We start from the raw sequence: 15,080 nt of genomic DNA on the forward strand, positions 1-15,080 counted from the left end.
CCAGGCTCTGAGCTGGCAGTCAGCACAGAGCCCGACGCGGGGCTCGAACCCACGAACCGCGAGATCATGACCTAAGTGAAAGTCGGACGCTTAACCGACTAAGCCACCCAGGCGCCCCTAGTACTATTTTTTGAAGACCACCCTTTTCCCATGCCACACTTTATTTATCCTCATGCTTTGTAACAGCTATAAGGTATTCCGTTCTCAGTCACTCCCATTACTTTTTTACCCATCCTTCCATGGGATATTCAGGGTTTTTTTTTTTTCTGGCCTCTGCTACCATCAAACAGGATGAACATCTTTGTATGGATATCAAGGCATTCTTCTGCAATTGTTAAAAAAAAAAAAAAAGTGGAACTGAACTTTTGAGCCAGAAAACATTTTTTGAAAAATTAATAAGTGATATGGTTCAAAACGGAAAGAATACAAACAGCTCCAGTAAAAAGTTCACCTCCTACCAATCCTTCCAGTTCCTCCACCAGGTAACTGCAATCATGAAATCTTGAGTATCTGCAGAAATCTTGTAAGGGATGAACAAGCGTTAGTTACAGTTTTCCCCTCGTCTTTACATAGCCAGTGGCACACTGTATGCTCTGTCCTGCCTCTTGCCGTTTTAACTAAATAACGTGTGTTACAAGTGTTCCTACTACTGCACATAAACAAGCATTCATTTTTTTTTTTATACAAGCATTCGTTTTTGAGGCCACGTATTCCACTGGATGAGTGTACCACCACTTAGTCTCCAATTTTTGCTGTTCCAGTAATGGCGCAGTGGGTAACTAACTTTGCACATGCCATTTTACATGTGTGCAGCATATCTGTTGGGGTAATTTCTACAAGTGGACTTGCCGGGTCCCAGGGGATAGGAGTCATTTGACCAGCATTGCCAAATCACACTCCCACAAGCAAAGGGTACGTGCTCCTGTTTTCCTGTAGCCTGGCTTATGGCCTTTTAGATCTGGGATCTTTAGCCATTTGATGGGTGGAAAACTGTTGATTGTTTCGCATTTATTTTATAGTGGTGAGATTGAGCATCTTTGCAGGAGTTTAAGAGCAACTTGTGTTTTTTGCCAAAATCCTTTGATTGAATGCACTTCTTTAAAATCGCTCACTGCAAATTCCTCCTAATGTGTCGTCATGAGAAGCATTAGACTTGGGCTTCCTGGTCACAGTTCGAACTTTTTGAAAGGTGTCTCTACGTGTTTCCAGCTGACCGCCCGGAAGGGAGGCCCCATTGACGCTCCTTCCACAACTTGGTCCTGAACCGGGATCCCTTCGTCAGTGACTCCTGAGTAAGCTTGAGGTCTCCAGCTGCAGGTGCGGACCCTGGCCGGCGGAGGAGGAGCTGGCCCCGCCCAGTCGCCCGGAGTCCCCGCCCCAAACCCGCGGCCCCGCCCGCCCACCTGGCTGCGACGCCCCGACCACCTGGCTGCGACGCCCCGCCCACCTGCGGCGCGGCCCTGCCCCCGCTGCGTGCCCTGGCGTCCCTCGTCACGTGACGTCTGGAAGGTGCGGGCAGGGAAGCCGGCCGCCATTATTTCCCCGCCGCGGCGCTGGCGTCCTCCGCGGACGACGGCTTCCCCCGAATGGAGCGCACTGCGGCCGGAGCGCGGGCGCTCGGCGGGATCGGCGAAGGCGCAGACGACGCCCGGACGCCGTCTCCAGCTGCGGTCGGCCGCGGGGTCCGGCGCCCGGAAGCAGCCCGTTGCTAGGCAACCGCGTCGCGCCAGCGAGGAGGGCGGGGCGTGCGGAGGATCCACATGGACCAGTACTGCATCCTGGGCCGCATCGGGGAGGGCGCGCACGGCATCGTCTTCAAGGCCAAGCACGTGGAGGTGAGCGGGGCCTCGGGGTCTCCGCCTGCAGCCGTTTCCGGCCCCGGGACGCCCCCTCCCCGGTTTTCCCGGCCTACGTCTGCACTACTGCGCCTGCCTCCCCGCCCCGTTTGGTGGGGGTGCGCCCACCGCTTTGTCCCCCTTCAGTGGGGGCCGTCTGGTTTGCGCCCACCCACCCGCGAGGCCACAGCAGTCATCGCGCGAGCACCCCGAGGAGCCTGGCGTGAGAGCCTCCTAGCTGTTTCCGCAGCGCTGGGGCGCTGGTCCCGGGCAGGACCCGATCCACCTTCCTTCCCACCCCACGGGGCCCGCGGACCTCTGCGTCCCGCCCCGATGGCGCCCTTCCCGTCCTCGCGGACCCTTTCCCAGCCTGGGATGGGTGGCAGTGTCTGCGTTCTGTCCTGCACAGACTGGGGAGATCGTGGCCCTCAAGAAAGTGGCCCTGCGGCGGCTGGAGGACGGCATCCCCAACCAGGCCCTGCGGGAGATCAAGGCCCTGCAGGAGATCGAGGACCATCAGCACGTGAGTGGGCTGGGGGGGGGCGGGCTCCCTCTCGTCCCCATCGCCCCCCACGACTTCACTCAGCACTCATCCCTCTTACCCACTCATTTTTTCCCTTACTCATTCACTTCTTCACTGACTTCTTTCCATAAAGCATTTAGTGATTTTTAATGGTAATAATTACTGCCACCCACTGAGCCTCTGTTCTGGTCACAGGCCGGGTAACGGGTTCAGGTACCTTGTCATTGTGAGTTCTCTGCTGCTCTGCCAGGCCCGTTTCAGGATCTCACCTCCGCCAGCTTGTGGGTGCTCAGCTGGTCCCGGGAGGCTTTGGCTGGGGTCTGATGAGGATGTTCTAACCTTGGGTTCTCCCACGGGCCCTACCCTGTGCTGGGTGTCAGAAGCCCAAGCTTCTGATGATTTAAGTGCTGCAGGGAAGATGGACCATGTAGCCTGGTCCATGGGGCTGGGAGGTGCTGTGGGCACATGAGAAGGGGCACTCACCCCCAGCCCCATAGCTCTTCACAGTGCTCTCTCTCATCTCTGGGGGGTGACAGGCATGTGTCCTGTCACCTGATTTGCTTGTTAGCCTCTGGAGGTGTCCGTGACATGTTGGCTCTGTAACAGAAGCATGTTATAAAGCTGCTTATAAAACACGTAAAACCATGCGCCCTAGTTTTGTATGAACACGCGTACTTGTAAACGAGTAGGGGACTGTATGGGCCCTATCCGTTGTCAAGTCGCTGGAATGTGCTCTAAGGTTGATTGTGGGTGATAGGGTTTTTCTTCTGTTCTTTTTTCTTTTCTTTTCTTTTCTTTTTTTTTTAAATTTTTAATGTTTATTATTGAGAGGGAGGGAGAGACAGAGTTCAAGCAGGGGAGGGTTAGAGAGAGAAGGAGACACAGAATCTGAAGCAGGCTCCAGCCTCCAAGCTGTCAGCACAGAGCCCTACGCAGGGCTCAAACTCACGAACCGTGAGATCATGATCTGAGCCGAAGTCGGATACTTAAATGACTGAGCCACCCAGGCGCCCCCTTCTGTTGTTTTTCTCTATAATTCGGTGTATTATATGAGTGTGTGTGTGTGATCTGGGGAGTGATTGGGTGTTATCTTCGAAGTCTGAAAACCAGCAATAAAAGTCTATAGGCTCAGGGCACCTGGGTGGCTCAGTCAGTTGAGTGTCCAGCTTTGGCTCAGGTCATGATCTCACGGTTTGTGAGTTCAAGCCCCACATACTGGCTTGCTGCTGTCAGCTTAGAGCCTACTTCAGATCCTCTGTCCCCATCTCTCTGCCCCCCCCAATAAATAAACATTAAAAAAATAAGAAATTTTAAAAAGGTCCATGGCCTTACACACACAGCCGTGTGTGTGGGGTGACATGGGCCCTCTGCCTGTGAGTCAGCAGCCCTGAGGTTCCACCTTCAAATGCCACAGCGTGGAGCCCAGGCTGCCCTCACCTCTGACCCGAATGACCGTGGCTGTTTCCTTGCTGGTGCTCCCCTCTCCGCTGTCCCAAAGTGTGGATGAAATGCTCCACTTCTCTGCATGAAAGCCCACTGGCTTTTCTCCATGTGCAGAGATGCAGCCCTTCTTCATCCTACACGACCTCTGAAGTGTCCCCTGTGACAGGCACCGTCCAGGCCTCCGCACAGGGCAGATGTCCTTCCCGGGAAGGACCCTACATGCCCTTGTCCCTCCCGCCGCCTCGCTGCTCCCTCCTCAGGGCTTTGTGCTTGCTGCTCCTCTGCCTGTGCTCCTTCCTGCCTCCCTGCCTTGCCGACCTCACCCTGTCCTGCCTGTCCTCGCCAGAGCCGCGGCGCCCTGGAGTCTGCTCGCTCAGTTCTCTGTCTCCCTGTGCTGTGACCTCCCAGAGGGCCTCGGGCCCCGCCAGGCCTTGCTCCTGCTCCGCGCTGCGCAGCCTGGCCCCTCTGACCCGTGGGCCCTTGGCAAGTGTATGTGATGTGTGTCCAGCTGTCCTGGTGCTGGGGTTTCATGGCCCTAGAGGAGACCAGAGGAGACCTGTGCTGTGTGTGTGTGTGTGTGTGTGTGTGTGCGCGCGCGCGTGTGCGTGCAGGCACACGCGTGCAAGGGGCAGCAGGCGGGGGTGGGGGACAGCACAGGTGATTTTCCAGTTCCCTGGGTGGGTGGCTGCCCAGCCAATGCCCTAGGTGGCCTTCCTCCCCGCTCCTCTTCCCTGAGAAAGTGGAGTGTGAGACGGGGACCCACCTTCTCGGGAGAGGGAACGTTTAGGGGCTCCGCATCTCTGGTTCTGAGCTCAGGTCTCACATCACCTGCCTGCCTGGTCCTCTGTCCGGGGCAGGGCTGGGAGTCCCCCAGGGGGTCTGAGTGATGTGGGCCCTGGGGCTGACGGGATGCCCGCCCGCAGGTGGTGCAGCTGAAGGCCGTGTTCCCGCATGGCGCAGGCTTCGTGCTGGCCTTCGAGTTCATGCTGTCGGACCTGGCTGAGGTGGTGCGCCACGCCCAGCGGCCCCTGGGCCAGGCGCAGGTCAAGAGCTACCTGCAGATGCTGCTCAAGGGTGTGGCGTTCTGCCACGCCAACAACATTGTGCATCGGGTTAGTGTTAGCGCGGGCTGCGGGCTATGGCGGGGCCTGGAGGGCCAGCCCTTGAAGAGGGGGTCAGAGGGGCAGGACCTGTGGTGTGGCCACACCGCAGAGTAAGTGGCCCTGGAGAGGGTGGGGCCTGGGCCTCCCGTGTGCTTAGCCTGCCAAGCCCTCCTGCCCCCAGGTCCTCTGGGGGGTGTGGAGGAACTGATTCCTCTTTTGTGCCTTCAGGACCTGAAACCAGCCAACCTGCTCATCAGTGCCTCAGGCCAGCTCAAGATAGCGGACTTCGGCCTGGCCCGGGTCTTTTCCCCAGATGGCGGCCGCCTCTACACACACCAGGTGGCCACCAGGTAGGGAGGGCCGGTTCCCAGGCAGGACTTGGCAGTGGACAGGCCCCAGCTTTCTCACCGGGATGAGATGCTTCTGGACCTTCTGTTCAGACATTGCTTCTGGGGCTGATGTGGGACTGGGGTGACCTTCTGGGCAGCCTCCATCAGACTAGCGAGCTGGCTGTGCCCGCCTCCTCCTTCCAGGTGGTATCGAGCCCCGGAGCTTCTGTATGGTGCCCGCCAGTATGACCAGGGCGTCGACCTGTGGTGAGACCTCCGTGGGCTGGGCACGGGGGAATGTGGGTTGTGGGGTCACCTTTTTCTCTGGGCTTTGGGGTTGCTAAGCCCTTTGGCGGTGTCGTCATGCTGTGAGCCATGGGTTGCCTTGGGGATGGGGATGTTTTCCCTGGTTGGGGTGTCTCTGAGGAGTTTGGGGTCAGTTTCCACTTGGGTGGGGTAAGTTGTGATGGGAGTGGAAAGCATCTGGGCTGGAGTGGGAGAGGCAGTCGAGGCTTAAGGCATGGTCCTCTGAGCTGGTAGGCAGGGGTGGGTCATAGGTGTGAAAGCTCTGAGCCTTTATTTGGGCAGGATGGTTTGTCCATGCCTAGGCACTTGAGGGTTAGGGGCTGTTTTGGAGGTCTGTCCCAGAAGGTGAGGACTGAGAGATGGTGGCTATGTGTCCCAGAAATTGAGACTCTAAGAACTGTCAGGACCATTGAGGGAGTTGCTGTGTTTTCTAGGGTTGAGGTCAGTGGGCTGCTGGAGAGGGGGTGTGCTCTGTGTTTTCGGCTCGCGGTTTTCCTTTAGGAGTCTGTAGCCCCGGGTACGAAGCCTCCATGCTGTTCTGCGGTTCCTTGGCCCGAGTATGGGGTGTGTGTCCGACATGGGGAAATCTGTGTCGTAGTGTGAGGCGATGGAGCTGGTGTGGGGAGATCTCTGTTCTGGTGCGCGATCTCTGAGCTCTGGTCTGTATCTGCAGGGCTGTGGGCTGCATCCTGGGGGAGTTGCTGAATGGATCCCCTCTCTTCCCTGGGGAGAACGACATCGAACAGCTCTGCTGTGTGCTTCGAATCCTAGGCACCCCCAGTCCTCAAGTCTGGCCGGTTTGCAGGGGTTCCCAGCAGGGAGCGGGTGGGGGCAGGTGTCTTCCCTTCTCCCCAACGGCTAGGACTACCCTCTCCGCCTTTTCTCCCGTGGTCCCATGCCTCCCTGACCCCCCGGACCACTGTCCCAGCCCCGCTGGATGTAGGGGGCGGGGTCCCTCCTGCCAGCACACTGGCACTTTGCACATGTGCCTGAGACGGGTCGGGGGTGTGGGCTGAAGGCTGAGGGCGAGCAGGCTGGGGGCCACAGGGACTGATGACCATGGTCCTAGGAGATCACGGAGCTGCCCGACTACAACAAGATCTCCTTCAAGGAGCAGGCGCCGGTGCCGCTGGAGGAGGTGCTGCCCGACGCGTCTCGCCAAGCCCTGGACCTGCTGGGGCTGTTCCTCCTCTACCCTCCGCGCCGACGCATCTCAGCCTCCCAGGTAGGGTGACCCTGTTTCCTTGGCCCTCCTCACTCAGGGCCCCGTGATAGGCTGGCACCACAACCTGGGGGCCACGGCAGGCGGGGGCCCCTCAAGAAGGCCACCTTGCCGGAGCACCTGGGTTGTGGGCGACCAGCTGGCTCCTCACTCCAGTGGATATTTACTGTGCATCTGCACACGCCTGGCATCTTCCTGGGCCCTGGGGGTGGGCAGGTGTAAGCACGGGAAGTGCTTTTCAGAGAGAAATGATGAGCAGAGGTCTGGCGAGGGGGACCCTGTAAGGGGTTTGTGGCCCGGAAGGAGAGGCAGGACCACGGGCTGGTGTGGGGGCCTCTCTTGGCTGTACCCGTGCCCGCAGCCTCACCGCCCGATCCCCTGTCCACCCCAGTACTGGCAGGCCCCTGGTGAGCTCTGTCATCAGTGGACCAAGGCTGCTAGATCAAGGCCACCTGCCCACCTCCCCGTCTACACCACTGCCTCTCAGATCCTGCTTGTGCCTCTTCGGGGCACCCTCCTCTGGCAGCCCAGCTCAGACCCCAGCAGGGCTCTCTCTCCTGAGGCTCCCTCTCCGAGAAATCACACACCGGGACTCTCACCTCTGTGACCCCACCGCTTCTTCCCCCCTGGGCCCCAGGTCCACTGTGTGTCCGGGGCCTTACCTGTGCGCCTCTGGGGTCTCTGCTCCAGCACCCCCCACCCCCCGGGGCTCACCCACACTGCTCTGCAGGCCCGCGGCCTCTCTGGGCCCCTCACCCCTCAGCTCTCACTCTGACACAGCCCTAGTCATCTGACACCCCCTGTCCCTTCTTCTTTTGTCTGTCACCCACACCCCTGACTCGGGGAGGACCTCACGGGAAGCTCTGTGTTGTGCCCCCTGCTGCCTCCCCAGCCTCTGAAACGGTGCTTTGGCGGCGGGCATGGGGTCGCGCCTTGGCAGGGCAGCGCTCAGCCCCCCTGGGAGGGAGGTGAGCCAAGGCTGGGACGGGGGTGACTCGTTGCCTTCGCCTGCAGGCCCTGCTGCATCAGTACTTCTTCACGGCTCCCCTGCCTGCCCACCCCTCGGAGCTGCCGATTCCCCAGCGCCCAGGGGGACCCACCCCCAAGGCCCCTCCAGGCCCCTCCCACGTCCATGACTTCCACGTGGACCGGCCTCTTGAAGAGTCACTGCTGAACCCGGAGCTGATTCGGCCCTTCATACCGGAGGGCTGACGCTGGGCCTGCCCTGCCGTCCTGTCCCCCAGAACCTCCTGGGCTTCTTGTTTCTCTGCTGAGCCTGAGCCGACCTCCTGTGGCCTCCACGCAGCCGCACCAGGTCCACCTCACCGGGTCTGTTCCCAGTCCAGGGCTGAGAACGTCGGGCGCCAGCAGAGGGCCCTGCAGCCTGTGCTGTTGGCCTCCCGTGTGTGTGCTGCCGACCGACCCAGCGGAGGGGGCCTGTGAGCTCTGTGACTGTGGCTGCTTTGGTGCCGGCTGTCCAGGCCCGCCCTCCAGGTCAGGGACGGCCATGGTAGAGCCGCCTAGGGAAGCGGAGAATGTGAGATGTCCTCACGTGGGAACACGAGTGGAGGGGCAGCTTTGATTGGTTTTGTTTTCAGAGGCATTAGTTCACTTTGGGGATTTACTGTAAAAGCCCAGGTAGTTCTGCCTGGTGTCAGGTCCTTTTCCATTCCTACTGAGGGATGTGGCCAAGGTGGCATCGTTTCCTGGCCTTGTTTCTCTGTGGTCACCAGAAATGTGGCCCCATTCACGGCTCCTCCAGTCCTGGGGGCTTCATGCAGTGGGGCTCCCATTTGGAGGTACAGTGGCAAAATTCAAGGCCTGGGATGGCTCAGGTTGGGGGACAGATCAGGGTCAGTCTGGCTTGCCAGCATCTCTACCCTGAGGACAGGGGTGAGGAGGCCAGGACCAGACGTGCCCCCTCCTTACTCAGGTACAGAGCAAGTGAGGAGACAGGCATTCCTAGAACTCATTTGTTAACTCAGTAAATCCAAATACAAACCCAGTCGGCTGGTTTGCTTGCTTAATACATTTTGTTCAACCATTCTACAATCTACGCAGAAATCAAGGGTTAAAAGAAGGAAGAAGAGAAAAACCAGGGAAGACTCACTGTTAGACCTAAGACTTTTCATAGCGCCTGTTGAGACAGCGCAGTCCTGGTTCTGGAAGAGTTAAAAACGGACCGGAGAAACAAACGTATCCTTAGCAATCTCTTATTCTTAAAATGTGCATTTTGACTTTATGTGGAGAAACCCGTGTCCGCCCTGAGCATGGTGAAGCTGCCAGGCATTGCCTCCAAGCTCCTGGGGAAACACAAGACAACAGACACCGTGCTGCTTTCAGAGGCGTCAGATGTTACAGGGATCCGTCCTCTGCCTGTTTGTGCAGCCACATCTTCTGTCGGCGCCAGGCTCCAGTCTAGCTAATTTCTGAGAGCTCTCAGCTCCATATAAATTTGAGCCTGTACTCACATCTGGACCACTGACCCTCCACCAACTCCATCCACAGGATACTCTAAATTTGTCCTTGAACCTGACCTCACTTTGAATGTCAAGGTCAGAGTGAGGCTGAGGGTCACTGAAGGCAAAGGTGAGGCCAGAGCAAAGATCCCAGTGAGGGTCACTGTGAGGGTAGGGGTTTAGGATAGGGTGGGTGGCAGGTGATAGCAAGGTTGAGGGTTGTGAGCAGGGTGAGGTTGGAAGAGAGTCACGGTCAAGGGTGAGTGTCAGGACGAACCTGGTAAAGGAGAGGCCCATGTCAAAGGCCAGGTTGAGAGGGGCAGGGGTCTGAAATAGAGGATAGGGCAAGGGTGAAGTCAAAGGCCAGAGCAAGGGCTTGGGAGGTGCTGGGTTCACGGCCACCGCAAGGTCCACCGTGAGGGTCAGTGCAGGGTGAAGGTCAGAAGCAAGTGGAAGGTCAGGGAGGTGCCGGGCTGACTGGCTCCTGCATCAGGTGGAGGGCCGGCGGGCCGCAGAGGATTGACCCAGAAGCATTGAGGGCTGCCTTGGTGTAGTCTGCGGGGCGGAAGTGTGGTTACCAGCGCAGGGTTTGGCTCAAGGGGCGGAAGCGCGGTGGGATGGGCGGGGTTTGGTCGAGTGGCGCTGAAGTGCAGTGGGGTGGGCGGGGCTTGGCCTGCGGGGCGGAAGCGCGGCGGGATGGGCGGGGCCTGGCCGGAAGGCCCGGAGCGCCGGGAAGGCGCGGCCGGAGGGCGGGGGCTGGGCGGTGCGGGCGAGATGGAGCCGCAGCTTGGGTTCCACGAGCTCCTGCACGTTTTCTCCTTCCTGGAGGCCCGAGACCTGCTCTGCGCCGCCCAGGTGGACAAGGTAGCGCGCCCCGTCCGCGAGGCAGGGCCGGCTTTATGGTTTCTGCGTGTCCAAGGCTGGCCCTTTCCTGAGCCTCAGTTTCCCCGTGTGGGAGGCGGCGTCCGGCGGCCGCGTCCGTGGTCGCCTGAGCGCGCTCGGGCAGGGGCGGGGGCTTGGAGGCTAGTGTGGGCGCTGCGCTGCGAGCCGCCGCCCCGGAGACGCCCGGAGAGCCCTGTTCGCTGGCCTGCTGCGGCCGCCGCGCCATCAGCCTTCATTGCCGGCAAGGGCTTGGGGGCCGGTTTCCTAGCTCCTCCCACCTCTTCTGGAATATTCCGTAATTTCCCTCAGGGCCCTGTCAGGGAAGCCAAGAGTTTCCCGTGAGGGGCAAGTCCCCTGGGGTCAGGGCGTCTGCCCGCCTGGGTCCTGGCTGCCCTCCGCCCCGTGTGCACCTGCGTCAGCTCCTCCCAAGGCTCCGCGCGCTTAACTGCGTGTGTAGCGTGTGTAGTTCATGTCCGACAGCCAGCATCCTGTCTGCAGCACCCAGCTGCAAATACTTGTCGAGTCAGGGAATTTCATAAAGGAACCTAAAATACATTTGTTAGCCTTAGAAATAAAACTGCCAGTGTCTTACCAGCAAAAATGGGTTTATTTGGGAATAACAGAAAATTGCAACTCAAGACAACCTGGGCCTGGCAAAAACGGTAGATAAGTCCAGAAAAGAAAGCAGAAGAGGCTCTTTTACAGAGGAAGGCGGGGCTGGAAGGGCTGTTGTGAACTGAACGTCCCTTGCAGTATGGGGGCTGGAAGTGTGGTGGCGTCTCACGACTTGGCGGTGACAGTCACGTTTGCTGGGCTGTTGCGGGCGGGGTGGGAATCTTACTTCCTCTGAGCCAGTGAAGTAGTAGCTAAACTAGTACTGGTTTGCAAGGTGCATCTCTTCCTGCTGGATCTGCAACTGACCAGGGCTGTGGCCTGGGAGCCCCTTTGCTGGTCTCCTGAGGATCTTCTTGTTGTTTTTAGGTTTATTTATTTTTTGAGAGAGAGCATGAGTGGGGAAGAGGTACACAGAGAAGAGGAGGAAGGATTTGAAGTGGACTCTGCGCTGACAGCAGAGAGCCCGATGTGGGGCTTGGCCTCCCAAACCATGAGATCATGACCTGAGCCCAAGGCAGACACTAAACTGCCTGAGCCACCGAGGTGCCCCTCCTGAGGATTTTCCTTATTAATTTTCCCACATTATCATACTATTTTACGGAAGAATCAGTAAACAGATTCGTATTTAAATTCTGTAACTATATTTAGAATGCGTCAAGTAAAATACTGGGTTTTCATCTCTTTTTTTACCCATAAAGAGACAGTCCCAGCCAGGTAGTCCCATACAGGGCTGGGATTGGATCCCTGAGAAGGCTAGGGATGGCGCGGGGGCAGAGTTAGGAAGGAGGGTGACTTCTACCCTTGGGCAGCACCAGCTTCTCTGGGACATGGTTTCCCGTCTGGGTAAGATGAAGTCAGTAATCCTTGCCTCCCTGTGTCGTCATGAAGGCTTGGCTGTAACAGGGGTCCTCAGAGATGTGTAGTATTTATTTTTCAGATTATATTAACATTATGCTTCTGTGTTTGAGAAGTAAGGTCTCAGTTAGGTTTTGAACTGGTTGCTCCATAACAGGAAAATGCGTAAATCTTCTTGACTGGCTTGGCTTGATTTTTGCAAATTGGAAACTTGACATTCCTGCCAAAAAGACAGAGGAACTTTGATCTAGCAGATGAGCAAGGGCTGTGTGAGCGGGACCCAGGCTCCAAGGATGGTGGCTGCTTCTGCCAGGGATCAGAGGGCCAGGTTCTGGGATGCGGCCTTCAGTGTGTCTGGACCACAGACCACTCCGGCGTGGCTCCCATGGAAGCTGTGTGGCCACCAGAACCCAGGCTGGCCTAGCTGGAGAGGCCAGAGTGTCCCGGGATGCAGCGTGGGTCTGGGCGAGGGCAAGCATGGTGCTCTGGTTCCCTCCCGGGACTGACCGAGCCTTTCTGAGGCCTTCTGCAGAGGGCGGATTCTGGAAGCAGGGCCGACCATCCCCTAAGGTGGTGGTTCCACCATCTTTTTTTTTTAATTTTTACTTAATGTTTTTTATTTATTTCTGATAGAGAGAGACAGTGACAGTGTGAGCAGAGGAGGGTCAGAGAGAGAGGGAGACACAGAATATGAAACAGGCTCCAGGCTCTGAGCTGTCAGCACAGAGCCTGATGTGGGGCTTGAACCCACGAACCATGAGACCATGACCTGAGCCGAAGTCGGACACTTAACCGACTGAGCCACCCAGGCATCCCAGCGGTTCCACCATCTTGGCATCTCTGGGACACCCTCCAGGCCAGTGTCTTTTCTCACTCTGCGGCGGCAGCCTTTCTGGAGCCTGCTGCCCTGCCCTCCTTTCCAGTTCTTCCTTCTCACAGGAGCCAGCGATCTACCTAAAGCAGGCCAACCCTGCCGCTCCTCCGCTCACAGCTGCTGGGAGCCTTCTCACCGCTTTTGCCATTATGCCTTTGGGAGTTGGGCCTAAGATTCCCAGCTCCTTTCCCCGGAACCCTATACTCCAGTTAAGGCAGAATGCTCACTAGTTTTTTTTCACACTTCAGAATTTGCTCTGGTAGTTTTCTCTCTCCCCGGGATGCTTCAGCCGTTGGGGACGTGGTCAGTAATCACTTTGGAGCCCCTTGGCCCCCCTGACTTGGTCATGCTCTCCTTTCCCCCTCTTGATTGTTTTTATTGGACCATCCACATATGTCTGATTCCCCAGGGTGAGTTTTCTCGCCTGCAGGCACTGAGTCTGATCTAGCTCTCTGTCCTCTACCGTGCCTGACGGGCTAGGCACCGACTGCATACAAACTGACCAGACATTCTCTTCTCTGTCCTCTTGTTCTAGGTCTGGAATGAGGTTTCAGGGACCAAGGAGCTGTGGAGGTAAGTAAGGAAGAGCCAGACGTGGGCGGCAGCAGAAGTGTTCTGAGCACTGGTGTGTCTGCCTCTTGAGTACACAAGAAAGGATGATCCACAGCACCTACCAGTGGGGAGCTACCCCGTCAGGCATGTAGTAAACGCTTTCTTTTATAGTATATTGAAATAGAATAGATTTTATTAATTGAATGGGAGATTGACATATGTCAGGACTACAAACTTGGCAGATATATGCAGCAGATGCATATGGCCAGCTGGTAGAAGACAAATCAACAAACCACCTTTATTTTTTTATTTTGTTTTTATTCTTTAATCTTAAACATAGTATTTTATTCCTTTATTTTTTAATTAAAATTTTTTTTATTTTTAAATTTTTTAAATGTTTATTTTTGAGAGAGAGACAGAGTGCGAGCAGGGGAGGGGCAGAGAGAGAGGGCGACATAGAATCGGAAGCAGGCTCCAGGCTCTGAGCTGTCACCACAGAGCCCAGTGCGGGGCTCAAATCAGGAACCATGAGATCATGACCTGAGCCGAAGTCAGATGCTTAACCGACTGAGCCTCCCAGGCGCCCCCAAACCACTTTTATTTTAACTCATCTTTGGTGTAACAGTATAGCCGTATATGAACGCATGTGGTATTAGAATTTTAAAAAATTAAAAAAATTAAAGTTGAAAATAAAAAGTATCTTAATCATTAATTTATTGTTTTTCTTTCTTATTCTTTTTTCCTTTGGGACCTGACTCCTTTTGTCCAAGATAGGAGTGTCAGATCTTCTGTCTCTTGCTGAGTGTAAGACAATGGCCTTGGCTGTCAACTGGGAGCTGTATTTAGTTTTAGCCTCTTATGATGGAAAACAGCTGTTCACACACCAAGACTCTTCCAAACGTGAGGGGTCTCTGCCTGGTGGGTTTTGCTTTGAGGGAATGCTGTGTTGAGGTACTTGAGGATTCTGGACGCCAGGCCTGCTGTTGCCATGTTCAGTGTTCTAGAGCATCTGGTGCTTCTCATTCACTTTTTATTGCTAATAATACTCATTAGAAAAATGATGCTAATCTCTTCGGTTAGTTTTGAAGAGAGCTTATATCGGATTCCAGTCTTTTCTCTGCGGTTTGGGGAAGGTATTCTAGAGAGAACATTCAGTTCTGGAAATTGATTTCTCTGTAGGGTGCGGACACGATTTTGTCTTCCCAAATGTGATTCTCAGTGACGCTGAGGCCTGGGAAGTCCGTGGACTGGCTCCTGGGCTGGTGTATTTGTGGAAGTGAGCAGGGCGGTGCTCTGCGGTGTCAGAACAGGTAGGAAGCCACCCTAACCTGCTCTTTGTCACCTCTGCTGAGAAGCCAGGAAAGAGTTTGAGTGACAGGAGTGAGTTCCTTCAGCGGCTTGTCACCTAACCTCTGCTCGCACATCCCCTCTTGTGCCTCCAGGCGCCTCAAGTAGATAGTTTGGCTTCTGCAAACTGAGTCACAAACTGGTTTCAGTTCATCACTATTTCGTATTGTTTGGTGCTAAACTTTTTTTTTAGCATAAAATCATTCCTCAAGATTGTATCCTTGAACAGTGTGTTTAGGGGCACCTGGGTGGCTCAATTAAGCATCTAACTCTTGGTTTTGGCTCAGGTCATGATCTCACGGTTTGTGAGTTCAAGCCCCACATGAGGCTTTGCACTGACAGCATGACGTCTGCTCCGGATTCTCTCTCTCCCTCCCCTGCTCATGTGCATGCTCGTTCTCTCCCTCTCTCTCAAATAAACTTTAAAAAAAAAAAACCCACAAAACAAAAAACACTGAGATTATGTTTCTGAGCTGGGACAACAGCATTTCAGGAGCATTGTCATCGTGGTCACATGCATGTTTCTGATGCAGTGTCTCCTCGTGAGTGCCAGGCCCCAAAGTTCTCCAGGCCCATTAGAATTCTCATGGACACAGTAAATGAATGTAGTTAACTGGTCCTTTTATTTTTAATATGTATTATATAACTTTGTTTTGTTTTTTTATTTAAAAACATTTTTTAAGTTTATTTATTTTTAGAGTGAGAGAGAGAGAACAAGACTGGGAGCCAGGGTGC

At 55.7% G+C, this 15,080-nt stretch overlaps 2 protein-coding genes across 4 annotated transcripts in view; both read left to right on the top strand.

The window, feature by feature from the left end:
- Nucleotides 1–1,484: 1,484 nt before the first annotated feature.
- CDK20 (cyclin dependent kinase 20) lies at nucleotides 1,485–8,788 on the top strand. Of its 2 annotated transcripts, none has more exons than XM_039241523.1 (8): nucleotides 1,485–1,835; nucleotides 2,245–2,358; nucleotides 4,725–4,913; nucleotides 5,133–5,254; nucleotides 5,438–5,500; nucleotides 6,213–6,336; nucleotides 6,612–6,764; nucleotides 7,776–8,788. In XM_039241523.1, exons 1-8 carry the CDS (start codon nucleotides 1,761–1,763, stop codon nucleotides 7,971–7,973), a joined length of 1,038 nt encoding a protein of 345 aa, XP_039097454.1. In that variant the 5' UTR covers nucleotides 1,485–1,760; the 3' UTR covers nucleotides 7,974–8,788. The 2 variants fall into 2 exon arrangements, with proteins under 2 accessions (XP_039097454.1, XP_039097453.1); XM_039241522.1 differs by having other exon boundaries at nucleotides 1,486–1,835; nucleotides 6,609–6,764.
- Nucleotides 8,789–9,961: 1,173 nt separating this feature from the next.
- The window catches only part of LOC120237953 (F-box/WD repeat-containing protein 12-like), a 33,256-nt gene continuing 28,137 nt past the window's right edge, over nucleotides 9,962–15,080 (top strand). The window contains exons 1-2 of one of the 2 annotated variants that reach the window (XM_039241496.1): nucleotides 9,962–10,084; nucleotides 12,982–13,019. In XM_039241496.1, coding sequence (XP_039097427.1) covers nucleotides 9,995–10,084; nucleotides 12,982–13,019 — 128 coding nt within the window. In that variant the 5' untranslated portion in view covers nucleotides 9,962–9,994. Of the gene's footprint in view, nucleotides 10,085–12,981; nucleotides 13,020–13,744; nucleotides 14,309–15,080 lie in introns of those variants that run through there. The other variant, XM_039241498.1, reaches the window with a different exon arrangement.

Source organism: Hyaena hyaena, unplaced genomic scaffold, assembly GCF_003009895.1.
Source record: "Hyaena hyaena isolate Hyena2069 unplaced genomic scaffold, ASM300989v1 scaffold_194, whole genome shotgun sequence".
NCBI classification, from domain to species: Eukaryota; Metazoa; Chordata; class Mammalia; order Carnivora; family Hyaenidae; genus Hyaena; species Hyaena hyaena.

Bases quoted from the DNA above. Each gene is read 5' to 3' on its own strand.
- CDK20 (XM_039241522.1), top strand. From the start codon at position 1,761: ATGGACCAGTACTGCATCCTGGGCCGCATCGGGGAGGGCGCGCACGGC. The intron at 1,836-2,244 runs GTGAGCGGGGCC...TGTCCTGCACAG, and splicing joins TCAAGGCCAAGCACGTGGAG to ACTGGGGAGATCGTGGCCCT. The intron at 5,501-6,212 runs GTGAGACCTCCG...CTGTATCTGCAG, and splicing joins GACCAGGGCGTCGACCTGTG to GGCTGTGGGCTGCATCCTGG.